General features: G+C 46.2%; 1 protein-coding gene across 1 annotated transcript in view; it reads left to right on the forward strand.

Moving 5' to 3' along the window:
* Positions 1 to 4,487: 4,487 nt before the first annotated feature.
* Positions 4,488 to 24,125, forward strand: part of THEMIS (thymocyte selection associated) — a 76,399-nt gene continuing 56,761 nt past the window's right edge. Inside the window, exons 1-2 of the mRNA XM_014942616.1 lie at positions 4,488 to 4,616; positions 21,989 to 22,147. Of these exons, the coding sequence (XP_014798102.1) occupies positions 4,526 to 4,616; positions 21,989 to 22,147 (250 nt within the window). The 5' untranslated portion in view covers positions 4,488 to 4,525. The remainder of the gene's footprint in view (positions 4,617 to 21,988; positions 22,148 to 24,125) is intronic.

The raw sequence follows: 24,125 nt of genomic DNA on the forward strand, positions 1-24,125 counted from the left end.
GGATCTTGCCATGCCTTTGTCTGCAGGTTTACTACCCAAACTGCCTCATCCCAGGGGGAGCATTAGCAGAGGCTGCCTGAGGAAGTAGGAACAGAACAAAAAAGCCAACTTCTTTTCTTGCTGGATTTACCGCCGGAGCAGTTCCCATATAACAGCGTTCACTGGACTTGATGGAGCCAGTAGACATTTGTGAATGAGGGGTGGCTCTACAGCTGATCATCTGTAGGAACAGATTACTTACCACGCTTTCTTTATCAGAATTTTCTTGATGGTTCCTATAGTCCTATATTTATTAAAGGCCCAACCATCCCAGGTATCCACTTGTTCCCTTGGGATATTATTTCACAGCCCAATGCCCCTCTGTCAGGGAGGATTCCCTACAATTTAAGCTGATTTTATTTTTAAAGACAGGTGGAGTTTCCACCTTACCATAGAAAAAATACATAAGTGTGTTGAACTTCCTGCAGCACCTCACGTTTGAATCAAAAGATAACGTATCCATTCGGTACAAACCTCACTCACACCCAGGGCTGAGCTGTTCCCCAGCTCCCTAAAGCATCCTCCTCTTTGGAATTACAGTTCTGCCAGCTCAAGTATCAAATACATTGCCCTCGTGTTTGTAAGCTTAATAAATGGGGCATGTCTTCCTGTAGACATAATGCCTGCTTTCATATTTACAGGATCATTTTAAAGATTCCCTTCAACCAACTCAACTAATGGCTGCATTTATCTGGAAAATGGTCTGAGCTTAAAAAAAAAAATCACAAACCTTTACAGGCCTCAGAACTGATTTTATTTGGAAACTGGAAACACTTTATTGGCTTCCTGAGAACCAGTAAGTAAAACAAATGAGTGTTCATCAGCATGCTAGAAAAATAGTCTTGGGAATAGCTTTCAGAATTCTGTGTTTTGCCCGTTTGTCTGTTTTTCTGAATTAGCCCACCACTGCTTCTCAGGCACGTTCCCCTGCAGCTGGTTCCTGGGCACCCCCCTTGGGGGATGTGAGGGGGGTTTCTCCATGTGGGGACACTTGGGTCCCTGTTTGTGTGCACCTTCCAGAGCAGCTGGAGCTGCCCATCCTGTGGCTGCACCAGGACTTTGTGGGTTTGGAATTGCTCTCTTCTCCCAAGGAACAAGTGATGGGACAAGATGGTCTCAAGTTGCGCCAGGGGAGGTTTAGGATGGATATTAGGAAAAGGGTTATGAAGCCTTGGCAGAGGCTGCCCAGGGCAGTGGTGGAGTCCCCATCCCTGGAGGGATTTAAAAGCCGGGCAGACGTGGTGCTGAGGGACATGGGTCAGTGGTGGGTTTTGTCAGTGTTGGGTTGATGGTTGGACGGGATGATCTGAAAGGTCCCTTCCAACCCAGGCAGTTCTATGATTCTATGATTTTTTTTTCAAGTCAAGATCCTCCTGAGGATTTAATCCCCAGGAGGAAACCACCCCACTCCCCCCACAAAATGACCCCCTGCTACCAGCAGTCCATGATGATGATGTGACAATCTTCTGCTATGGGATCAAGGGTGGTTTGGAGAAGGCAAATTTTTTTTTCTGCAGTTGTCATTGCCCAGAAAATTGGAGAAAGCTCCTTCAGAGCAGTTGTGAGACCAGATCAGTGGTTCTCGTTTACCAGTCCAGGTGCTAGGGCTCCTCTGATAACACGTGAGCAGTGGATAGCGGTCCCGATTTGGGTTGCAATTTCAGAAGAGTGTCTATATAGTTCCTTCATTGCACCAAAGATGGATGGTTTTCTTAGGCTGTGTGATAAAAAGCTGCTCTCTGCAGAGCACAGAGGAACAACAGTGGGTGGGGGGACCCCAGAGGTTCTGTGCCCAGGGTATTTCCAGGCTCTCCATTACAGGAGAGCCATCAGCAGCCCATCTTCCCACTGAGGAGGCACAGGGCACCCCAGTAACACATCAGAGAAACGGGGCCCTGCCCAGAGCCCCCCTCAGGGCATCGCAGAAGGGTGATCACCCCTTGAGCTGGGGGTGAGATCCACCACATGAGATGAGGGGAGAGGTTCTCCAGAGCACCTCACAGAGTTTGGGGGTGCTATAGATAGAGATATGGGACTCACGATGGGATGCAGGGCAGTAGGAGAGTACAAGGCTCGCTGTGGGATGTTTAGGGGGTGGAACCAAAGGCAGGGGAAGGGAGGGATCAAAGTAGGTTTTGGGAGAAGCAAGGGCAGGACAATAGCAGGCTAAGGGGACAAAAGGGATGAGGGCACATAAGCAGGCTGTTGGCCAGGATGCTTGTCTGTCCATGCCCTGTGCCACATTGGTACAGGCTTCTCATTCAGCTGCATTTCTAATTATTATCCACTGTGTGTGTGTATGGGGGTTTAGAGGGTCCCAGAGGGATCCACACTATGTATACATAGACATATACATATTTCTCACTAACAGACCTTCATCTGCATTAGCCAGATGGGGGGACAGGATGATGCCACTGGTGCTGGTGTGGGTGCTGTGGTTTCTGGCAGTGTATTTGTGTGTACAGGTGCTGTAACGCCCCCACGTCTGCCCATAGGGAGCACCTGCTGCTCTGGGGAGCGTGGAGCTCCAGGTGCCTCCTCCAGACTCTCGGGGCTGGTGGATTCAGCATCATGAAACAGGGTTTATTCTGATTTGTTCCTTGTACAGAACCCATGCCTGTTTGTGCATTTGCTGTGTTGGATTCAAGTGATTTTGAAACCAGTTATTAATTTTTATGTGCGTTTGCAGTCCGTGTTAAATGCTTTTTGTGGTGTTGTTCCTGGCAGCATTATTGAAGAGAAGAGCCAAATAGAAGTGAATTCAGGAGCAGTAGAAATGGCCTTAGGGGCTCTTTATCCATAGACTCAAGCAATGTGGACAGGTAAAGCCCAGCTGCTGGCGCTGACACAACACCTGACAGCCTCTGGAGCCCGTACAGCAAGAAAATTGACTTTGATTTGCTGGAGTTGTACACATAGTTTTTAAACATATAAAGATGTCCCACTGAAATAGCTGAAACCACTCACACATTGCAGTGCTCTGTACCCTCTAAGAGCCAGCTTTTTACAACACAGGTCTTTCCATTACCGCTGAATTTGTGTTATTTCCCCAGCTACTCTCCCAGTTCAATTATACTTGCTTAATTTCAAGTGTGTGTGTTGTTGGGAGGAGAGGACAAGAGATGGTTTGTGTTAAAATAGTTGATGAGCAGTTGGCTGTGCGTGTTCCCTCCTTTGGCTTTTGCCGATACCTGTCACCCCCAGACCCAAAGTCCTCTTTTTCATCTTTTCCTGCAGCACCTGCAGCATCAGCAGCTGGTAACAGCGAGCCCTGCACCTGGAGGCTCCTCACTTGTAAAACCTATTTTGCATTCTCTGGAGCAATATTTGTTAGGACCAAGTTGACAAACTCTTCAAACCCCACAGTTAGGCTGACACCTCAAAGACCTGAGCACCCATGATGAGAATTTTTGTTTTTAATAAGTGAGGAAGCTTATCCTGTCTCCTGCAAATTATCACATAGAGATGAAATGCAGCTACTGAGCTTTTTGAATATGAGCAGTTGGCTCTCGCTCACCATTTCCTCACGCTTCCTACTTTCCCTGACACCCCAGGGAAACAGGAGAGCGGTGCAAGGGGACACGAAATCACAGTCACCTCCGTTTTCCTGGTGATCTGAGTCTGCCACTTATTTGTGACACTGTCTCACTCTTCAGAGGAGCGCTGACCACAATAATAACACTTGATGGGGCTCAGAACAGCAGGGTTGGGACCATCACCATGGGTTTGCCCTCAGTGCCGTCTGATTTTCCTGTGGTACTGGGCAGTACCCTCTTAAAATTCAGTCCCAGCTGCAGCAGCTGAAATTCAAGCCCCACAAGTCACTGGTGACATGAAAAATTCTTGGCCATTTTGTGCAACGACGTTGCGTTTTAACGTCCATTTACACGATGAAGCCATTTGTATTCTATTTGTATGTCTTAAATCGGGATACAATATTTAAGGCAGCGAAAAGCATCAGAACAAAATGGTTTCATTTCTTTTCTTCAAAGGCTGTTTGTGGTTTTTGAAGGGAGCAAACACCAAGCTATTTTGCTCTGCTCCAGGAAAAAAAAAACAAACAACCCAAACCCACCCAGACATCGTGTTTTTTTCCCCGCTTTAGGGCTGATATTCAGTGTTGTCTTTTCACAGGGCTGATAACCATCACTGATGAGAAGGAGTTTTGTGGCAGGTCCCCCTGCACCTCTCTGAAGCCTGGTACCCACCCCCTGCACCTCTCCCAGCCCGGTGTGGACCCTCGGTGGGTACAGGTGCCCCAGCTCAGCATCCCCCCACCTCACCCCATCCACCTGCAGCCCTGGGAGGAAGCAGCCATGGAGGAGAGGAAGCAGAAGGCCCTCCCCGTGGCCGCTCCTCCCCTCCGCCGCAAAACCCCACGGCTCTCCCAGCCTCAGCATGCACGGGGCTGCGAGGGTTGCAGCCTCCTCCAAAGCTCTTCACTGGTCCTTACGTGCCAGCCCCACATGCTGCCTTGCTGCGGACCATGGCGTGTACCCTGGAGAAGTTCATCCACTCTCTGGACCCCAAAGCCCTTCCGAGGGTCCTCCAGATCCAGTCGGGCATCTATTTCCAAGGTGAGCATCATTGGGTTATTTTTGGCTGGGCTCTGTAAGTCTGTCTTCGTCCACAGGTCCCCCCTGGGAGCGGGATGTGGGGGATGCAGAGGGAGGATGTTGGCAGAGTTGTCTCCTGCCAGTTTCCCACCAGCTGCAATTTTTCCCTTTGAAGACCCAGCGTGATGACCACTGACTTTGGAGATGGCTTTGGTCTGGTGTGCGCCTGGTGTTCTCACAGGCAGCGAGGCAGGAGCTGCAGTTACTCCTTATCACATCCTAGAAAGAGTACTGGAATGAGTCATTAATTCGCTTTGCTCTCACACAGAGCCATCAATCCAGCAATCGCAGATCACCTGGCAGAGGTTAATTGATTAATGCTAGCTCTGCTCCCCTGGGGTTGGCAGGGAGAGGTGCTCCCTGTCTCAGAAGTAAAGAGCCAGGGAGTCTGGAAAGTGACTGTGAAGGACCATAAGGTTTTCCTGAAGTTCTGCAGTACTTTTAGGGGTACTTCAGGTGATGCAACAACCAAAGGGATGAGTATGAGTTAGACAGGAGCATCACAGGGGCAATATTTTGCTTCCAAGGGGTTCTGGCTGCAGATCTTGTTATAGTGCTTCCAGTATTCTGCTCTGCTTGTGCCCAAAACACAGTGGAAGGGTCGTAAAGAGGCTTGCACTAGAAGGAGGAGTGCTGTGCTCGGTCAGGGCATTGACTTTGTTTAATGACAGTGAAAATACAGTGTTAATCCCACGTATAGGCCAAGGAAAAGAAAGTTACCTCCCCGCCTCTGCTAGGGAGAACTTGGGGTTAATCACCCTGAATTAAACAGACAGGGCTTCGTGAAATGAGCTGAAGCCTGATTCAGCTTCAGCCAAAGACCTGCTGCAGGACCCACATCTGAAAATCCCCGTGCTGCACCATAGCAGGAGCAGGGAAGAGGTGGCCACCATTAGCTGTGGCCATGGAGAGTCTGAGCTGGGATCTCGGCGCTGTGGCTGGAGTGGGCAACTCTTCCCTCTGTGAGAACAGCCTCTTGGAAAGATCACACTTAAACTGTGATGGTGACGTGCTGTCCGTGTTCTTCCTATTGACACACGAAAAGGCATTCTGTGAAACAAACTTGTCCAAAATCACCAGAAACTTTTGAAAAATATGCTTTTTCTGACCTTTGGCATGTGGCCTGTTCGAGCTTTACATTTTAAGCTAACCCAAGAACTTGAACTGCATTAAGTTCTTGATAAGGAGGCTACTACCTAAGTGATGAACAGTGAAGTTTAAAAGAAAAAAGGGAAGATCACCTCCTTGAGTTGGAGTAGCCACCATATTTGTCTCTTTCCCCACACCTGAGAAGCAGAGGTAATAGAAATACCAGTTGTACGTACGTGTCTATGTATATATATATATGGTTGCAGATGCGTACACAAGGCCTTGGGAGGGAGTGGTACGTGCATGGCTGCAGATGCATACACAAGGCCTTGGGAGGGAGTGGTACGTGCTATAGACACCCAGCAATGGTTGCACTTCTTCAGCAGCACCACCTCTTCCTGTCCCCTGCTCCTGGTGGCTTCCTCCCAGCTGCACTCACTGGTGGTTCCACCAGCGGGCTGGATGCAGCACCAGCACACGCAGGTGTTTCTTGCTCATACACCAAGCAAGGCCGACACAGATGTGCCTCTTGGCTCCTGCCCCTCACAGTCAGCATGTCCCCAGGCCACTTGCAGGTACCTGGAAACACCAATGTCCACTAGCAGGCTCCTGGTGTTTCCTCTTCCCTCTTTTTCCTTCCTTCAGAGGAAACTGGAGATGCTCGACACACTCTGAGCCTAGGAGTTTTGCAGGATCTAGTGCTACAGAAGGTCTTCTCAGGCCAGACTCTCCCTTCCTCTCCCTCCCAGAGCTCCCTTCCCATGTCGGATCTCTCCTGAACATTTTCCTTCCCTCCTCCCCTGGGAGCAGGGGGTGAACACACTCTTCTGTGATTGCATTATGATTTACCTTGCCTTTTCTGAAGCAATGGTAGCGCTTCGGGCAGCACCTGAAGTAATTCCCATTACATTGCTAAACAGGAGAGTGGAACCACGTTGTGCACTTTGCATTTCCATTAGGACAACCATTCTTTAGTCCTTCCTCGGGAAGATCCCCAGCCCCTCCAGCAACCCTCTTGATTTCTCCTGCCCCATGCAGTACCCCATGTTGTGGGTAATGACAGGGCTGTCGACAGAGACCATGGGTTTATTGCTTATTAATCAGGGCTTTCGGGCACTGATTGTAGTAGCTCCCAACCAGCTACAGAGTCCACCTCTTCAGCTGAGTCCTGCTTGGATGAGCTGTTGTGTGGAGTTGGGTTTCACAGGAATCTTTAACCATTCTCAGCACAACATGCAGACGGGAAGGGAGAAGGCATATTTTTTAAGCATTACATGGGATCGTTCGAAACTTATCATATCATAATTAAGGGGTGATTAATATTCTGTTGAAAGAATTTAAATAGCAAGAAATTGTACATATGCATGTCTTCTCCACAACCCCCCAAAAAAGTGCAAGGTCTCTTAATATCAGCTTAACCAGGTACAAAGAATGGTGACTAGAGTAAATAACAGCCTACTCAATCCATTAGAGCTTCCACACCACACCTGCAGCAGCCCACCCAAGGTGGCCAGAGCCATCAACAGGTGAGAAGACAAGGAGGGTAATTCATTCCCTGGTTTTCTGTGGTGGGTTGTGTGCTGTGGGGGTGAAAGTCTTCACTTTCTCTATCTGGAAGCAGTTTTTTTCATGCACTGCACTTAGGTTTAACTTGCAAATTAGCCTTACTGTTCTAAACAGAATTTCTGTATCTCTGGAAGCATGAGGAAAGCATAGTGCTGCAGCTCTTTGTAAGGAGGGATATATATTTTTCCATTTGCTGAGGTATTTGTATTAGAAGCTGCAAAGTCAAGCTCTGGGGAAAGGGTGGGAATTTTCTTGCCCTTGGTCAAGGTAAAAGCTCTGAAAGATCCCGTTCTGTCTTCATACCCATGTTACACCAAATGCAGTGGAGGGCTCTGTTTTCAGACCACAAAATGTGTGCACATGCTCTATTAAAAAAAAATGTTCCTGTTGCTATTGATGGAATTGTGATTTATTCCATCAAATAACTGCAAATGGACAGGCCTGGATAGACCCTGTTTCTATTCAGAATACTTTCAGCCAGGGAAGCTACAGACAATTGAACTTTTGCTGTTGGTAGTGAATAGTAGTCAAGCTCTGGGGGAAGAGTGGGAATTTTCTTGCCCTTGGTCAAGGTAAAAGCTCTGAAAGATCCCGTTCTGTCTTCATACCCGTGTTACACCAAATGCAGTGGAGGGCTCTGTTTTCAGACCCCAAAATGTGTGCACATGCTCTATTAAAAAAATATGTTCCTGTTGTTATTGATGGAATTGTGATTTATTCCATCAAATAACTGCAAATGGACAGGCCTGGACAGACCCTGTTTCTATTCAGAATACTTTCTGCCAGGGAAGCTATGGGAAATTGAACTTTTGCTGTTGGTAGTGAATAGTGTGACCTGGACACCTGTCTGAGGACACTCTGCTCCTGTTGGCCCCTCTGTTCCCTGCCTGAAGCAGAGGGAAGGGTTTCCCTGGGATGGTTTCAGTGTTTTTTGTGCTAAGGCTGTGCTTTGGTGTTGTTTTGGATCTGCAGTCATAGTATCACAGCTAGAGAAACCAGACTGTTGAACCTTTGAAGGGAATAAGGAGACTGATTAAAGAATGAGAACAAGTTTGCCAGATACAAATATCTCAGTAATCAGCACTGATTAGAAAGGAACTACAGTGCAGGCTGAAGTACATGGCAATTTAATAGCTCATTAAAATATGTTATTAAAAAATTAAACTACAGAAACTCCATTGGAAACTGATTTGATTGATTGAATATCTTTCTTTGAACATTTCAGTAAATATTGATGCTTAGTGAGCTAAGTACTGGATGGCCGCTGATTTTTACAGATAGCATGCGAGTATGGGCTTTCATCTTTGGGTTGCAAAAATTATGTCTGTTTTAATACCGATGTAATTATTTTATGGGTAATTGAATTTAATATTCTGCAGGCTTAATTTAACCAGTGGCAGGACAGTAAAAAGTGTCAAACTTTAATTGTGAAAAATGTAGGACTGCTCAGAGCACCCATTCTACTGGTGTTTCTTGCCACTAGCCACGTTCCCTGCCCGCAGCTTTCCCATTTTTGCCCTGCCTAAATGGAAATCCCACATTGTCTTTTGTTGTGTCCCCCTAAAGCTGAATGCTTTCCCATCAGTGATGGGGCTAGGAGCCCTAGGGCTGGGACTTGCCACGGTCCCGGGGGAGCTGGTAGCTTCTCTCTGCAGCTCTGCTGTTCGCAAGCAACGCTTGTGTGGTGTAAATCGCGGCACTGGGACCTCTCTGTTTTATGATGAGCCCCTGAAACTCATGGGGAACGTGTCTGCTGTGTGCTTTTTCTCTGGGGAGAAGGGCTCTGTGAGGCAGCAGCCTCCAGCCGCGCGGGCTGGGAGTGTGGATGTGGTGCTCCACGCTCTGCTCCCTCTCCCGGGGCTCTGGGAAGTGCCTCGTCTCCCTGCACAGGGGGAAAACGGGGGGAAGAGACAGCTGTGGGGTCACATAGACATCCCTTCTACACCTAAGGGGGTTGAAGAGGCTCAGTGTGGCACGGAAATGCCCTTTCTGGGCTCTCTGAGATGCATGCGGGGTGATGCCAAACAAATCCCTTTGAAATACGCTCCTTTCTTGGCAAATGTGAATAATTCCATGGCAAAACTCTCTCTGGTGAACCATAAAGAACACGAACATGTTGGGTCTCAGGGTTCCTCTTGGCTCTCCTTTGCTGGCTGCGTACCCTCGCCTGCTCGCTGCCGCTGCAGTTTCAATTTCATCTTTTCTGCTTCTGTTTGCTGGAAAACGGCATCTTTCCAGCATTCTGTGCTTCTGTGAGCCCTTCAGGGGAGCAACGGGTTCACAGGCTGGCAGCAGGGTGTTGGAACCACCTAAAAAAAGTCCTGTTAACCCCATAACCGCAGTGGAATAGTGGAGAAATCTTTGTGTATCAAGCCTCAACTGCCCCAATCCTAATTTAGACAAGACATCGCTCTTGTCAGAAAACACTCATGTAGGATGGAGTAGGTTTTTTTCCTGTTTTTAAGCCAACGCCGCTGATTTTTACAGATAGCATGCGAGTACGGGCTTTCATCTTTGGGTTGCAAAAATTATGTCTGTTTTAATACCGATGTAATTATTTTATGGGTAATTGAATTTAATATTCTGCAGGCTTAATTTAACCAGTGGCAGGACAGTAAAAAGTGTCAAACTTTAATTGTGAAAAATGTAGGACTGCTCAGAGCGCCCATTCTACTGGCGTTTCTTGCCACTAGCCATGTTCCCTGCCCGCAGCTTTCCCATTTTTGCTTTGCCTAAATGGTAATCCCACATTGTCTTTTGTTGTGTCCCCCTAAAGCTGAATGCTTTCCCATCAGTGATGGGGCTAGGAGCCCTAGGGCTGGGACTTGCCACGGTCCCGGGGGAGCTGGTAGCTTGTCTCTGCAGCTCTGCTGTTCGCAAGCAACGCTTGTGTGGTGTAAATCGCGGCACTGGGACCTCTCTGTTTTATGATGAGCCCCTGAAACTCATGGGGAACGTGTCTGCTGTGTGCTTTTTCTCTGGGGAGAAGGGCTCTGTGAGGCAGCAGCCTCCAGCCGCGCGGGCTGGGAGTGTGGATGTGGTGCTCCACGCTCTGCTCCCTCTCCCGGGGCTCTGGGAAGTGCCTCGTCTCCCTGCACAGGGGGAAAACGGGGGGAAGAGACAGCTGTGGGGTCACATAGACATCCCTTCTACACCTAAGGGGGTTGAAGAGGCTCAGTGTGGCACGGAAATGCCCTTTCTGGGCTCTCTGAGATGCATGCGGGGTGATGCCAAACAAATCCCTTTGAAATACGCTCCTTTCTTGGCAAATGTGAATAATTCCATGGCAAAACTCTCTCTGGTGAACCATAAAGAACACGAACATGTTGGGTCTCAGGGTTCCTCTTGGCTCTCCTTTGCTGGCTGCGTACCCTCGCCTGCTCGCTGCCGCTGCAGTTTCAATTTCATCTTTTCTGCTTCTTTTTGCGGGGAAACGGCATCTTTCCAGCATTCTGTGCTTCTGTGAGCCCTTCAGGGGAGCAACGGGTTCACAGGCTGGCAGCAGGGTGTTGGAACCACCTAAAAACAGTCCTGTTAACCCCATAACCGCAGTTGGAATAGTGGAGAAATCTTTGTGTATCAAACCTCAACTGCCCCAATCCTAATTTAGACAAGACATCGCTCTTGTCAGAAGACACTCATGTAGGATGGAGTAGGTTTTTTTCCTGTTTTTAAGCCAACCTAGAGGGAACAAATCCTGCTCCCTTTCCAGTGTGAAAAGCCAATGAGTCCATGAAAGCTGGGATATGTGATCTATAATCCGTATGACTAAAACAAGCAAGGTGCCTCTCCAGCATTGATCAAGGCACTTTTTCTTACAGAAAGCAGCGAGACAATTTAAAGAGAGGCTAAAGCGTGGACAGCTGTGGACAGCTTTGATGAAGATAATTAGGGTTGTCTTTCCTAGAGGTGGAAGATCAATCAGAATGAACCTGTTGCGCTTAATGGGGGGGTGCCTGGTTTGAGTGCATGCTGAGGGGAGAATTACACCTGAAAGGGTAGAAATTTGCAGTACTGTGTTTGCACCTGAAAATTTGTCTCATTTTTTTTACAGAGATAGATAGAAGCCAAATCTGTCTGTAAAAATGGAAGGGCTTTTTTTTCCCCTTGAACATAGTTGTTTCCCTTACTTTTGATGGAGCAGTTAGGAGCCAGAGCTGGAGTAAGAGGTAGCTTGAGTTCTCTTTTGTGGTCAGCCGTCAGAGCGTGCTAGTAAATTGTCTCTATTAATATGTACCACTGAAACTCCCCTGCACTTGTTCAGGCTCCTTCAGAAGCATGTTTTATTCCGAACAAGAAGGGAAGTGCCCTTCAGTGAATGCAATATGAGCGCAAAACCTGACTTTTATGGGTCAGATATTGCTCATTTTATTCCTGCCGCTGCCCTTGACGGGATGACTCATCCAGATGCAGTGAGAAAAATCTGACCCCGGGTGGCTGGCACTGAGGGCAAAGCTGTTTCGAGGATCTCCTTGTGGGGATTTTCTTTCCGTGACCTTCAGCTCTGGGTCCCTCTGTGGATGGCACAGGAGGTGGGCAGAATACCCAAATGACCTGCCTTGTCTCGATGCCCCCTGCCCTCCCTCACTGAATCTGCCCTCCACGCGTGGGTTTCCCTTCAGCGGGGAGGGGGAGAGGGGTCCCCGGCTGTTGTTGGGGCCCCAGGGATGCGAGGAGGAGTTCTGCAGCAGCAGGAGCCCTCCTTCCCTGCCATCTTATAAATAGAACAAGGGAATTTTCACAAACTTGGGCTCTAGGAAGACAAGGGGACAACTCTAATAGGCTATGACAGCTCTGACTATGACAGGCTGAGAGAGTTGGGGGGTTCAGCCTGGAGAAGAGAAGGCTCCAGGGAGACCTTAGAGCCCCTTCCAGTCCTTAAAGGGGCTCCAGGAGAGATGGGGAGGAACTCTTGAGCCATAGGATGAGGGGGAAGGGTTTGACACTGAAAGAGGGGAGATGAGATCTGGGGAAGAGGGTGGTGAGAGCCTGGCCCAGGTTGCCCAGAGAAGCTGTGGCTGCCCCATCCCTGGAGGGGTTCAAGGCCAGGTTGGAGGGGGCTTGGAGCAACCTGGTGTGGTGGGAGGTGTCCCTGCCCAGGGCAGGGGGTGGCACTGGGAGTGCTTTAAGGTCCCTTCCAACCCAAACCATTCTATGATTCTATAACAAATGACAGAGGAGGGAAGATCCTGGGATAAAATTCTCATGATAGACAAGCCCGTGACCAGACATTGTTCTGAAGTTACAGGGCTTTTGTGGGGTGTTTTTTTCTTCCAGTACCTGGCGATCTATGTACAAGGGAACACAGCAGTAGTCCAGGTTCGCTGTTTCTGGTTGGCTCTGTTGGACACACAGTAATGGCACAAGGGGCAGCACGATGTCATCTCAGTAGGGGAAGATGCTTAAACACGTTTCCAGTTCTGGGCTTCACCAGAAGGTGCTAGATGTTACATGGCTGGGAAACTGGATGCATAACCGTGTTCCTCCAGCAGGATGAGATTTAAACCTTCAGAACAGGCTTATGTGATGATGGGGGAAAGGGAAAGAAAACGAAAAGGTGCAGAAAATGAAATAAGATAGGAAAACAGGTGACCTCACAAATCTCAAAGTGAGACTTGGTGTGTTCACGTGCTCAACACTCTGTCCTGATCTTAAATTTTAAGCAGCCTTCTTAAACCTCGTCCAACAAAGCACAGATTTTCTGTTAAACACACGCTACAATAATCACACCTTAAGTCAAAGCAAGTAGCGCTGCAAAGAGAAAACGAATGAAACAGAACAAATCACGGACAGCTAAAGCAGTGACTAATGCTGCTCAACAGCAGCTTTTGGCATTCTCTTGACTGCTGCAGTAATTCCGACTCACGCGTGGGTAAACCCAAACAAAAGGTCAGGGATGTTGCATTTGGAGCTGTGGTTTCACTTGCTCTTTCCATTACAGCGGGTGCTGCACGCACGGAGCTCTGCTGCCACATGCAGAGTGAGAGCCCTCCGGATAGATGAGAATAAGAGGAAAGTATTAAAAAAAAAAAAAAAGGCCATAAACCTATCAGGAAAGGAATAAATCAGAAACTGCAGAAGTAATTTTTTAAAAATTTCCATTATGATTGAAATGGCTTAAAGCACTTGACATTTAAAGTTTGACTTTATATGGCAAAAGATAAATCTTACAGCTTTTGTTACTTGATGGGTTTGTGCTGGCAAAAATCAGACCCTCTTGCAGCCTAATTAGGTCTGATCAATATAAGATGCCCTCTGTGCACGGAGCCTTTTGATGGGAGTTCAACTCCGGGGGGGAGCAGCTCAGCAGCTGAAATCCCTGGAGGATTTGTGTCCCAGACTGACCAAACCTGCAGGTTTTTGTTCCTTAGGACACGTTAGAGTGAAAAGGGCTGTTACAAAGGCCAGAAAGGTGCTGCGTCACTTGATAGAGAACCTTCTACACAAATTCACATGGCCTTCATGACCGTTGCCACCCCCGGGCGTCTGGAGCCCTGTGTGGGCAGGGGGGGAGCTGGGTTCACCAGCTCTTGGTGGGTAGGAAGGAAGGGGTGAGTAACAGCCTTAGAGGTGCTTTATTCTATTTGCAAATAGTTGGAGACAGAAGCTGGGGCTTCCTTCCTTCTCTGCCTGTCATTGTGCATATGATTTTTTAGCTTATAGAAACATAGAACCATAAAATCATAGAATCACTGAATGGTTTCAGTTTTAAGGGACCTTAGAGACCATCCAGTTCCAACCCCCTGCCCTGGGCAGGGACACCTCCCACCAGACCAGGTTGCTCCAAGCCCCCTCCAACCTGGCCTTGAACCCCTCCCCGGATGGGAATCTTAGAATCATAGACCCATAGAAGGGACCTTTAAAATCCTCAAGTTCCAACCCCTCTGCCATGGGCAGGGGCACTCCATATCTTCCCAGGAAGATGTTAATTTATTTGAGTTTAGTGGGGAAAACCCAGCTTGCTGATTAGCGCCTTCAGCACTCAGGAGGTATTTGACTGAAAAAATAAATTTAAAAAGACACCTAATTTCTCACCATCAGAAATTGGTTGCTTTTCCCTACTGCTTAATAGGAGTATAACATGGTTAAAGTTATTAAGCAAAACTCTCCTCCCTGCAACTTTAAAATAGATCTCTCTTCTTGCCAAAGAGCATAAAGTCTGAGCAATTGGCTAACCCTCAAATAATGCCCATAAAGAGTGGCATCTTTTTTATTAGAGATACACGATGCCCTTCCTATTGCTGTGGGAGCCCACAGCAGCCTTCATAAAACCCTGATTTTGGCTGAGGTGTGTGGTGGGGGAAAGCAGCTCGTTGGGACTGGGGCTGAATGGCTGCACTGGGGGGAGGGATGTTGTGTCTTTCTGTGGGAGGAGAACTGTTCCACCAGCCCCTGACACAGAGTCACCTCTGATGGGGGCAAGCCAGCACCCATATGGGCAACTGATGACAGCATAATGGTGGAGACAGGAGCAGAGGGAAAAGGACGTGGGGACAAAGCTCTACTCTTTCAGGGCCTGGCGGGAGATCTTTCATCACCTCCCTGAGAAGCAGCCAGGTTCCCCCTGGATCTTCTTTCTCAGCCGGCCGTGCCTGCCAGCCCCAGTGAATTCCCTGGGTGTTACCCAGAGATGAAAGGGAGAAGTTGGGAGCTTTTTTTCCTGCAAGGATTCAACACTCACAGGGCGAGGGAGCCGATGCCCAGCGTTTGGCCTGCAAAGAGATCCCATTTTGTTAGGGGAAAAGCTTGGTCTTTGTTAAAAAAAAAAAAAAAAAAAAAAAGGGATGTTGTGTCTTTCTGTGGGAGGAGAACTGTTCCACCAGCCCCTGACACAGAGTCACCTCTGATGGGGGCAAGCCAGCACCCATATGGGCAACTGATGACAGCATAATGGTGGAGACAGGAGCAGAGGGAAAAGGACGTGGGGACAAAGCTCTACTCTTTCAGGGCCTGGCGGGAGATCTTTCATCACCTCCCTGAGAAGCAGCCAGGTTCCCCCTGGATCTTCTTTCTCAGCCGGCCGTGCCTGCCAGCCCCAGTGAATTCCCTGGGTGTTACCCAGAGATGAAAGGGAGAAGTTGGGAGCTTTTTTTCCTGCAAGGATTCAACACTCACAGGGCGAGGGAGCCGATGCCCAGCGTTTGGCCTGCAAAGAGATCCCATTTTGTTAGGAGGATATTTGGAAGTGCTTGGCGGCGCCCTGCAGCAGACAGATGGTTAGACTGGGAGTCAGCCAGCCCGGGCTCCAGCTCCAGCCCTGCTGAAAGGTCCTCTGTGCCACCTCAGTGAAGCCTTTTGTCCTGTCTGCCTTTCCCCCCGCAGCTCTCCTTGTGAAACTGCCCGGTGGTGTTGGGTAAAAGGGAGATGGACGGGAGTGATGGGTTATTGCTGCCCAGCCGTGGCCCTGAGTTTGTCAAACCTCCCATCAGCATCAGCCAAGCGTTCCTTCCCTCCCAGAGCAGTCACTGAGCAGGTCTCTAAGCTGCCGGGGAAGAAAAAGGGAAATATTGCTGAGATGTTTGCTGTTCTACCCTGTATTATAAAATATTTCTCCCGGTGGTACTGTCAGACGCCCTGACATGAGCAGTGACAGTCTCTGTCTCAGGCATCCACTGTATTTGTGTTTTATATTGTTGTTTTTAACACCCAAAGACTCTTCTTGTACCTATAATGAGAAATAAATCAAACCAAGGGCTCACGTTAGGGATGACGTTGGTGTGGCTGCTTGGCATTTTAGGAAGGATGGAGGAAAAAGCTACTGAACCAATTGTTATCGTGGCTTTGATGTGATCACAGCGGCTGCTAATATGGATTGTCAAACAGGGATGAGCTTATCAAAGGGTATAAATGTGTTTTTTATTGAACAAAGTAACAATCTAGAAAAGGTGGTTTCAAAGGCAACAAGCTCTTTAATTACAGCCTTCGGGGGCATTGTTTGATCATTGTAAATAAGCTGCTTTATTCTGGGTTCTGCTAAAATGTTTTTGGGTTTGTTTTTTTTTTTTTTGCATTAAATTGCATACATCTTTTCCAAATCAAAAAGATTCAGTCCTTAAGGTTACTTGATTTACATTTTCAATGTCTTACACTTTCTTTGCGATTTGAGTGGGAAAAACACCGTTGTGCAACAACAAATAACTGTACTAAAAGGTCCATTTTCATTTTAATTTTATTTTTCAATATATTGTGTGAGTCCACATCACACAACTGAAGTAAAATCTTTCAGGGTCCCATTGTCACACAGCAGGTATTTTCACAATGTTTTAAGACTAATTATTGTGGCTTTTAAAGGAAAAAAGAATTTTTATTGTCCCTTTTGGAAGCCATGCAGTTTCCCTCCCTCCCTTTTATCAGCACAAATATTTGCTGCAAATGCCTAAATGACAAATCACACAGGTAACATTTTTCTTGTCTGAATGTAATCTTCATTGTACTATTCCAGGCAAACAGCCAAGCAAGGGCTAAAATCAGGGCTAAGGCAATCCAGTTGCAGGCAAATATGTAATTTTAATCAATACTGTATGTGCAGTTGCTCCCCCCGCCCTCCCAAAGTGATTCTGGTCTTGTATGGCTGGCAGAGTTTCATTTTTTAATGAATTTTTTTTTAATCCTGGTATCATTAAAAATGAGGCTTCTGCAATCAGGGTCTTGGTCTGTTAGACCCTCCTCCCAACCTCTCACCCTCATAATCTTTCAACCTCTTGGTCTATTTCATAAAAGTCTGGTAAATGAGAGGAGGTAATTAAAATCCTACAAGTAGCCCATGAAAATGGTCATCTGGGTAGATATCTATTTACCTACATGTATATACATCTATCTGTCTGTCTGTCCACTCAAATGAGTTTTACTACTGAAAAGCTGTTGAAGTTGGTTTCTGAATTCCATAATTGGGTGGAAAACGTGGTGGCCCAGCTCTGTGACCCAGGGCTTGTGCCAGCAATTCATCCAGCTTCTCCTCTGGGATGAAAGGTACTCTCCTATGGCCACATGGCCTGGGACTCTTGGGCACTCTCTGCTTCTACTCTGCTAAAAGCCTTCCTCTCTTCTAGAAGACTTAAAGCATCCTCCCTAGCTGCTTAATACCCTTTCTCTTCTTGACGATGCTAAAAAATGCATCTTTTCTTTCCCTCTTTCTTTAATTCAAGAAGGGGTTCACTTTCCTTGGTATTATTACAAAGCATTCTCTTCTTCTCCAGTGCGTTATGCACCCATGTAATATTTATTTCTTTGATGGTAAGACATCCAGCTCCCTTGATTTTCTTTTTAATTTTAATTAAAACCGTGGCTTTTTTTTTTTTTAAGTTTTAATTTTCATCTCACTTTTTTCCAAAAACCGGTGCTTTTAGCTGACTGATCCATTTGTTTTCCCCACCAGAGTTAGGTTCTGTTGTGATGAAGGGCCCTGGGAGCTGTGGTGCTGTGACAGCCCCGTGTGCCTGCTCTGTGCACGCTGTTTGCTGCTCGCAGTCTGGCATTTATAATCCATCTTTTTTTTTTTTCTGAATGCATTATCCTGGCCCTTGATGTTTCAGAGCCTGCAGCTCCATGTAATGCTTTTTGTAGACTCCAGCTTGAACTCCATATGCTTGTCTGCCTCAGGTACTTTCTCTCTTTTATGAGGGCAGATTTTCTCTTCTTGTGTATTTTACCCTTTTCTTGTAGCGTTTTAGATTCTTTGCCACCTCTGCAGGGCCAGGCCCCTCTTTACCCTGTCTAGATTGTTAACCTCATTTCTCATGTCTTGCAAATTTCGATTGTTTTGTCAAAGGCTAATTTTTGTGTCATGCAATCGCCTATTTTTGAGTGTTTGGCAGAACTGGCCTCGTCTCATGGCCATTGCCAGATGGGATCCTCAGCCCTGGGCCCATCATTGACTGATCATCTCCTTTCATTTTCTTTGCAAGCACTTTTTTATACTTTTTATTTTGTGATGGAGGGCAGGACTTCCCAAACTCTCTGTAGTATGATTTGTAGTTAAGCTATTGTGTGCCTGAGGAAAAGCAAACCTGATAAAAGCAGTAAGTGCTTCAGAACTCACCTTTGATCAGAAGCAGGGCCCTTCTCTGATTCCTGTCTTTATTTCTTGGTGACACCACTTTGCCGTGGATACAGACTGAAGTAGGGGTTAGATCTTCTTCAATCACATCATTGTTTTTTGAGAAGTTCAGCTTCTTAACTGTCCCATTCTCCCTCTGGGGGCTGTTTCTTGCTTTGCTCTACTCCAGCTCCCTTGTTATTTGGAATTCAAGCCCAGCCATCGAGGCCACCAAGCCCACGTGGCTCCATGTCCATGCTTGTAGGTGGCTGCACGGTGGGTCCTGGCTGCACAGAAGGGCATCCTCGCCAAGGCCATCTGGCAGAGGTGAAAGAAAACCCATAATTAGTCAGTGTAGTTATTTCTATCCGTTAAATGGTTTCTAGGGGTCTGTTTCCAGGTGAGGCAGTCTGGAGAAGCTGGATCTAAATCTGCACTGGAGAAAAAAAAAAGCCTCTAGAAGCTCCTGTTTTGAGTAGGTTTTTCACAAATATTTGTTTGAGGGTGAACATATTGGAATTCTTTGCTCATCTTTCCATGTTTCTATAATGCAGAGCTCATCACGCTGGGTCCTCTGGGATGCCCCGTGTCTAATTATATCGTGGTTGCCCGTGATCTCTGCTGTGGCTGATGTGAGGAGCGAGGTGGTTCGGCACAGGAGGAATATTACCCTCTTCACGGCTGCTCGGTCTTTCTCTCCCTCTCGCTCTGATATGAAATAACTATGGCACATACACTTTTCTGGCTGTCATAAGACATCCTACAGGGCTCAGCTCCAGCAATGAGAGCGATGATGACTCCTCATGCGTTTCCTGGAGCAGCCGCCAGCCCGCTGCCCGGAGCTGCAGCAATACCCAGCGGAGACATCCGAGTGAGTCACTCAGTGCTGAATTGCTCAGGGACTAGAAGGAGAGCAAACAAGGATGCACTATCTTTACAATGAGAAAACCAGGTTTTTCTTCTATAGTTAAAGGGCAGCAGCTCCCTTGGTCTTCTGCTTTAGTAGCAGGCCGGTTGAAGGGATGCGTAAACGGCGTGGTGTTTCACCTGACTGTGTTTGATGTTTGTGTGGCACTATAATACAGAATATCTCCGTGCTGACCACTGTCCTGGTGTGTAACAGAAAGGCAGTAGCCTGCTGGGGGAGTTTAGAGCCCATGTACAACAGTCCCCCTGATCCCACATAGGATCCCCAGTAAGGGAAAGAAGGCAGTGTTGCTACATCCAGCCTGCCCAAAGCATCTGCCATGGAACTTCTTAGTTATTATTAATTTTTAACCTAGATTCTTGTACATAGGGTTAAAAACATGCATCACTCTCTGACTTCTTCAGGGGAGCAGCTGGGGGTTTCCTGGCAAGAGCATTGCACAAGGATCAGAGAGGTTTGATGGACGTGTCCTCACACCAGAGTGAATTTGACCAGTTGCTCAGTGTTATTTTCCTTCATCCTCCTGTCCTGACACAACCCTGTTATTCTGTGGTGTTCTGTCGAGGGTCTGGGCTAAAACTAGAGAAATTTTGGCTCTGATTGGTCTCCCGGTGACTTCCAGTGAGGTGGAGGTGGTGACCAAGGGCTTGTCATCTCCAAGTGCTGCAGCAGAGCTGACAGATACACTCCAGACTCAGTAAGAGATGCTTATTAGCCCAGTATAGGGTTAAAAACATGCATTGCTCCCTGACTTCTTCAGGGGAGCAGCTGGGGGTTTCCTGTCAAGAGCATTGCACAAGCATCAGAGAGGTTTGATGGACATGTCCTCACACCAGAGTGAATTTGACCAGTTGCTCAGTGTTATTTTCCTTCATCCTCCTGTCCTGACACAACCCTGTTATTCTGTGGTGATCTGTCGAGGGTCTGGGCTAAAACCAGAGAAATTTTGGCTCTGATTGGTCTCCCGGTGACTTCCAGTGAGGTGGAGGTGGTGACCAAGGGCTTGTCATCTCCAAGTGCTGCAGCAGAGCTGACAGATACACTCCAGACTCAGTAAGAGATGCTTATTAGCCCAGGCTGGAATTAATTGCGAGTGAGCATTAGGAAAATCACTTGGCTAATAGTTGCATTTCTGATATGACACCTGGAAAAAAAACAAAAAAAAAAACCCAAAACCATTTTTTTTTCTTCCCCACTAACTGCCAGCAGAGCTGTGGAATAAAGAATAGGACTTTCTCCGGGAAGTGGGTTCTGCAGGCAATGGCAATATTTTGGTACATGCCATCTCAATTATTGATTGCTACTACATAGCCAGAGGTCAGGGTTTAAACAGACCATTCTGAGACCATTCTGGCTGCCTGGGTTAAAAGGGAAGAAAAAAAGAGAAGACTTTAGACTGGACAAGATGCAAGAAGGGACTATGAGAGGGATTATGGGAAGGAAAAAAATTGTTTCTTCTAGAGTTTGGTCAGAAATGTGACCAGAGAAGGGAAAAATTAACCTTGCAAACCCTTTGGGTAAAGGAGAAATGGAAATTGGGAAAAAAAAAAAAGAAAGTATTTTAAGTAGCAGAGCAACGTTAGCAGATGAATACACTCACCAGTGAGTGGGGAGTGGAAATCAGAATAAGGTTTCTCACCACAAGGGGAATGAAATTTCTGGGTTTCCAGAAAGGGAACTTCCACATCACATCAGGAGGGAGCTCAGTTAATTCTTGGAAGGACAAGAATGGAAGCTGGGAATAAAGTCAACATTTCTGATGTTCCGTGCTCACTGCAATTCTGTCTACAAAAGGAACACCGTGTGTTTGCTGCACTGACGTTACATACAGTTAATTGACCCCGTGTCTCAAAGCTGCTGCTCATCTCCTGCAGTCACCAGGAAAAATTTTGCTTCTTCTGCATAACTTGGCTTTTGTTTTGATTTTGCTTTCTTCTTGTGTTCCTACCCTCACTTCTAAAACGGCAGAGATTGATCACAGCTCGAATGCAGGAGGGAGGGTTGGGTTTTGGCCGGGCAAGCTGAAGGTCCAGCTTTTGCTGAGGAAGCTCTGAAACGCTTGGTTGGATTGCCTTGTTCCTGCCCTCACACTTCTGAGCATCACAAGAGGAAAGGAAGGAAAAAGAAAAAAAAAAAAAGGCAATTTTGTTTGGCTGCCAGGTCCGAATCTGTAGGCTTGTTTCAGCATGGGGCAGGGATGAACACTGGTAGTTTGCCAGTTTTCCAATTTCTTGTGCTTTCTTCAGGTTTTCTGTTACTCCAGGAAGCTCAAATGCTGGTTGCGCTCTGATGCCTCCTGGCCTCTCCCTGGGCACCTTTTAGGGTCTATGATTTTTGGCTTCTGTTGTAGTCTGGTACAGGACATGCTATGCCCCCTGCAGAGGCACCTTTCCCACCCGATGACCCAGGCCATCCTGTACTCTGCCTCATTCCAATTTGGCCTAAAAACTTGGAAATGCAGGTTTTTCAGACCTTGTGTTCCTTACATCCATCTAAGGACACACAGAACTCATCTATGTGTACATTGAAGTCACAAGACAGATTTTCTCCTGACACTAAGGAAGAAAATTAAAATTAGGTTAGTGATCGCAGGATAAGAGTTATTTCATATAAGTTATTTTTAGTATTTTTGCTTTCATTCCAAGAGGTAAAGACACTTGACAAAGTGAGAAAAAGCTGAATAACACTTTTCTTTCCTTTTGTATTTCTTTTCAGGCTCCATCTATGAAATGTTTGGAAATGAATGCTGCCTGTCAACAGGAGAAGTCATAAAAGTTATTGGCTTCAAAATTAATAAGCTCATAGCAAGTATCTGGGAGAATAATGAAGTCAGCCCATTTTCAGCCAAAGTGGAATTACCACTAAATTTTCCTGGTATAGTATTTCATGAATACATGTTTCTGAGGAATTATAACTCTGAATAATCACCTTTGTTCATTTTATTGATTTGCTGGCTTGATTGATATTTGCTTGAGGTTACAACTCAGCTGTCAAGGATACAATTTTATCAGATGGCACTAGACACAATCAGCTCATTTTTAAATTTCATCTCTTACAGCTCTTTTTCAAGCCTGGATAGAAATTATTTATGATATAATGTTTGGTAGTAATGCTTTCTGTACCTGAGGTCACTCAGTGTAAGAATTATTACAGGAATCTTTTCAGTTACTTATGACTTTGCCAAACTTTATCTGAGCTGAAATCTTCCTCACTGTGCTCAGACTAGAATTTATTTACGATTACTATATTTTTATTTTATTATTTTGGATAGAAAATATTTTGACTACTGCGTTATGTTTTGTTTTTATTTTAATGATTTATTTTAATTCCAGTGGCCAAAGTGGCTGCTCCATGCCTGGAAACAGGATTAGGAGATAATGAATGTGTTCTTCTGCTTAAAAACCACTTCAGCTGTTCTATAGACAAGTCCCAAAATATCCTTATTTTGGAAGATGGACTTGAAACTTGAAAGAGGGCTCGGCTGTGTTCAATAGGGGAATGATTGGGTTGGAGAGGGAGGAGTACTGGACTGTGAGCATCCATGTGTGGGATGGGGAGGAGGCAAACTGGGTGCCTACATGTGGCTTAGGTGATGCCAGTGCCCAAACTGGTATCTGTTTTTTCTGCAGAGGTGAGACCAGACACACTTCTTGAAGCAAATACAATGTAAAAGTGCACGGGAATGCAGTGTTTCATCTGAACTCCACAGGAAAATACCTTCTGCTGTGCCTTCATTTTCCATCTCCAAAATACAGATTTCTCTCTGAAATAGTTCCTATAAATAGTTTTCTTTTCCCCAGCAGATCCTCAATTTGCTTTCAAGTTTTTCTCACTTGGTGAATCAGAACCACTTCCATGGCCCATTATTAAAATAATTTTTTGGAATGCCATTTTTAAGCAGGGTCCAAATGTAGTGATAAAAGACATTTTAATTATCTGTGGCTATTGAAGCACTGCTGTACTGTGAACTCTCAAGATACTTGGTATTTTCCTTGAAATCCAAGCTTCTTTGCTATTATTAAAATTTCTTGTCTCTAAAATATATATACATACAGGAAGTCATAATCTAAGTCTTGATTGGCAGATGGGTTTTAACTTTTGAATCCTAAAAAATCCAACACAACTGAGTGATAACTGTAATCCTACATTTATTAATGTTGAATCTCCTGATTTTTAGAACAGAATGGCTTGTGATTTCAAATGCTTGAACTTGGCAAATCTGGATTTGTTTGCATTCAAGTGATCAATTTTACAACTTGGCATTTGGATGTTGTTGCCCTATTGAGTACATTCTCAAATTCGATCTAATCACTACAATTTGCATGCATACTTATGAACCCTCTGAACCAGCGTTCTAGAAAACCGGGTTATTTCACTAGGAAAATAAATTCAGAGTTCATTTTGCTGAAATTTATCATTATTATCCTCTGCATGACGGGTATTACTGAACAGCAGCACTGAAGAGGGGTATAATGACACTTCTTATTAGCCCAACAGGGAGCACAGCTCTCTGCTTTCTCTCTGCATATGTACTCTTATTGCATTCAAGAGCTTTTTGGTAAGAGGTAAATTTGTCATTTGTCTCATTTAGCTCTTAGCTGGAGAATGGTTCTGCTTTACGAAGTCAGGGTGTCCCAGCCTCTGCTTTTTCTTGACCTTTTTCCTTTTCACCCTATTACTTTATGGCTCTGAAGGAGGCATTGTATGAGAGCGTTGCTGGCTTGCCCCCGTGCCCAGAACAAAGCACAGAACCGAATTGCAGGTGACCTTTTCATGGTGCCATTGACTTACCTTGATAAAAATACCCTGGTCCCCGGGAGCCTGGCGCTGTATTTACATCGAGCGTACCTCC

The sequence above is a fragment of the Calidris pugnax genome, unplaced genomic scaffold (genome assembly GCF_001431845.1).
Source record: "Calidris pugnax isolate Ruff unplaced genomic scaffold, ASM143184v1 scaffold86, whole genome shotgun sequence".
Taxonomy (NCBI): domain Eukaryota; kingdom Metazoa; phylum Chordata; class Aves; order Charadriiformes; family Scolopacidae; genus Calidris; species Calidris pugnax.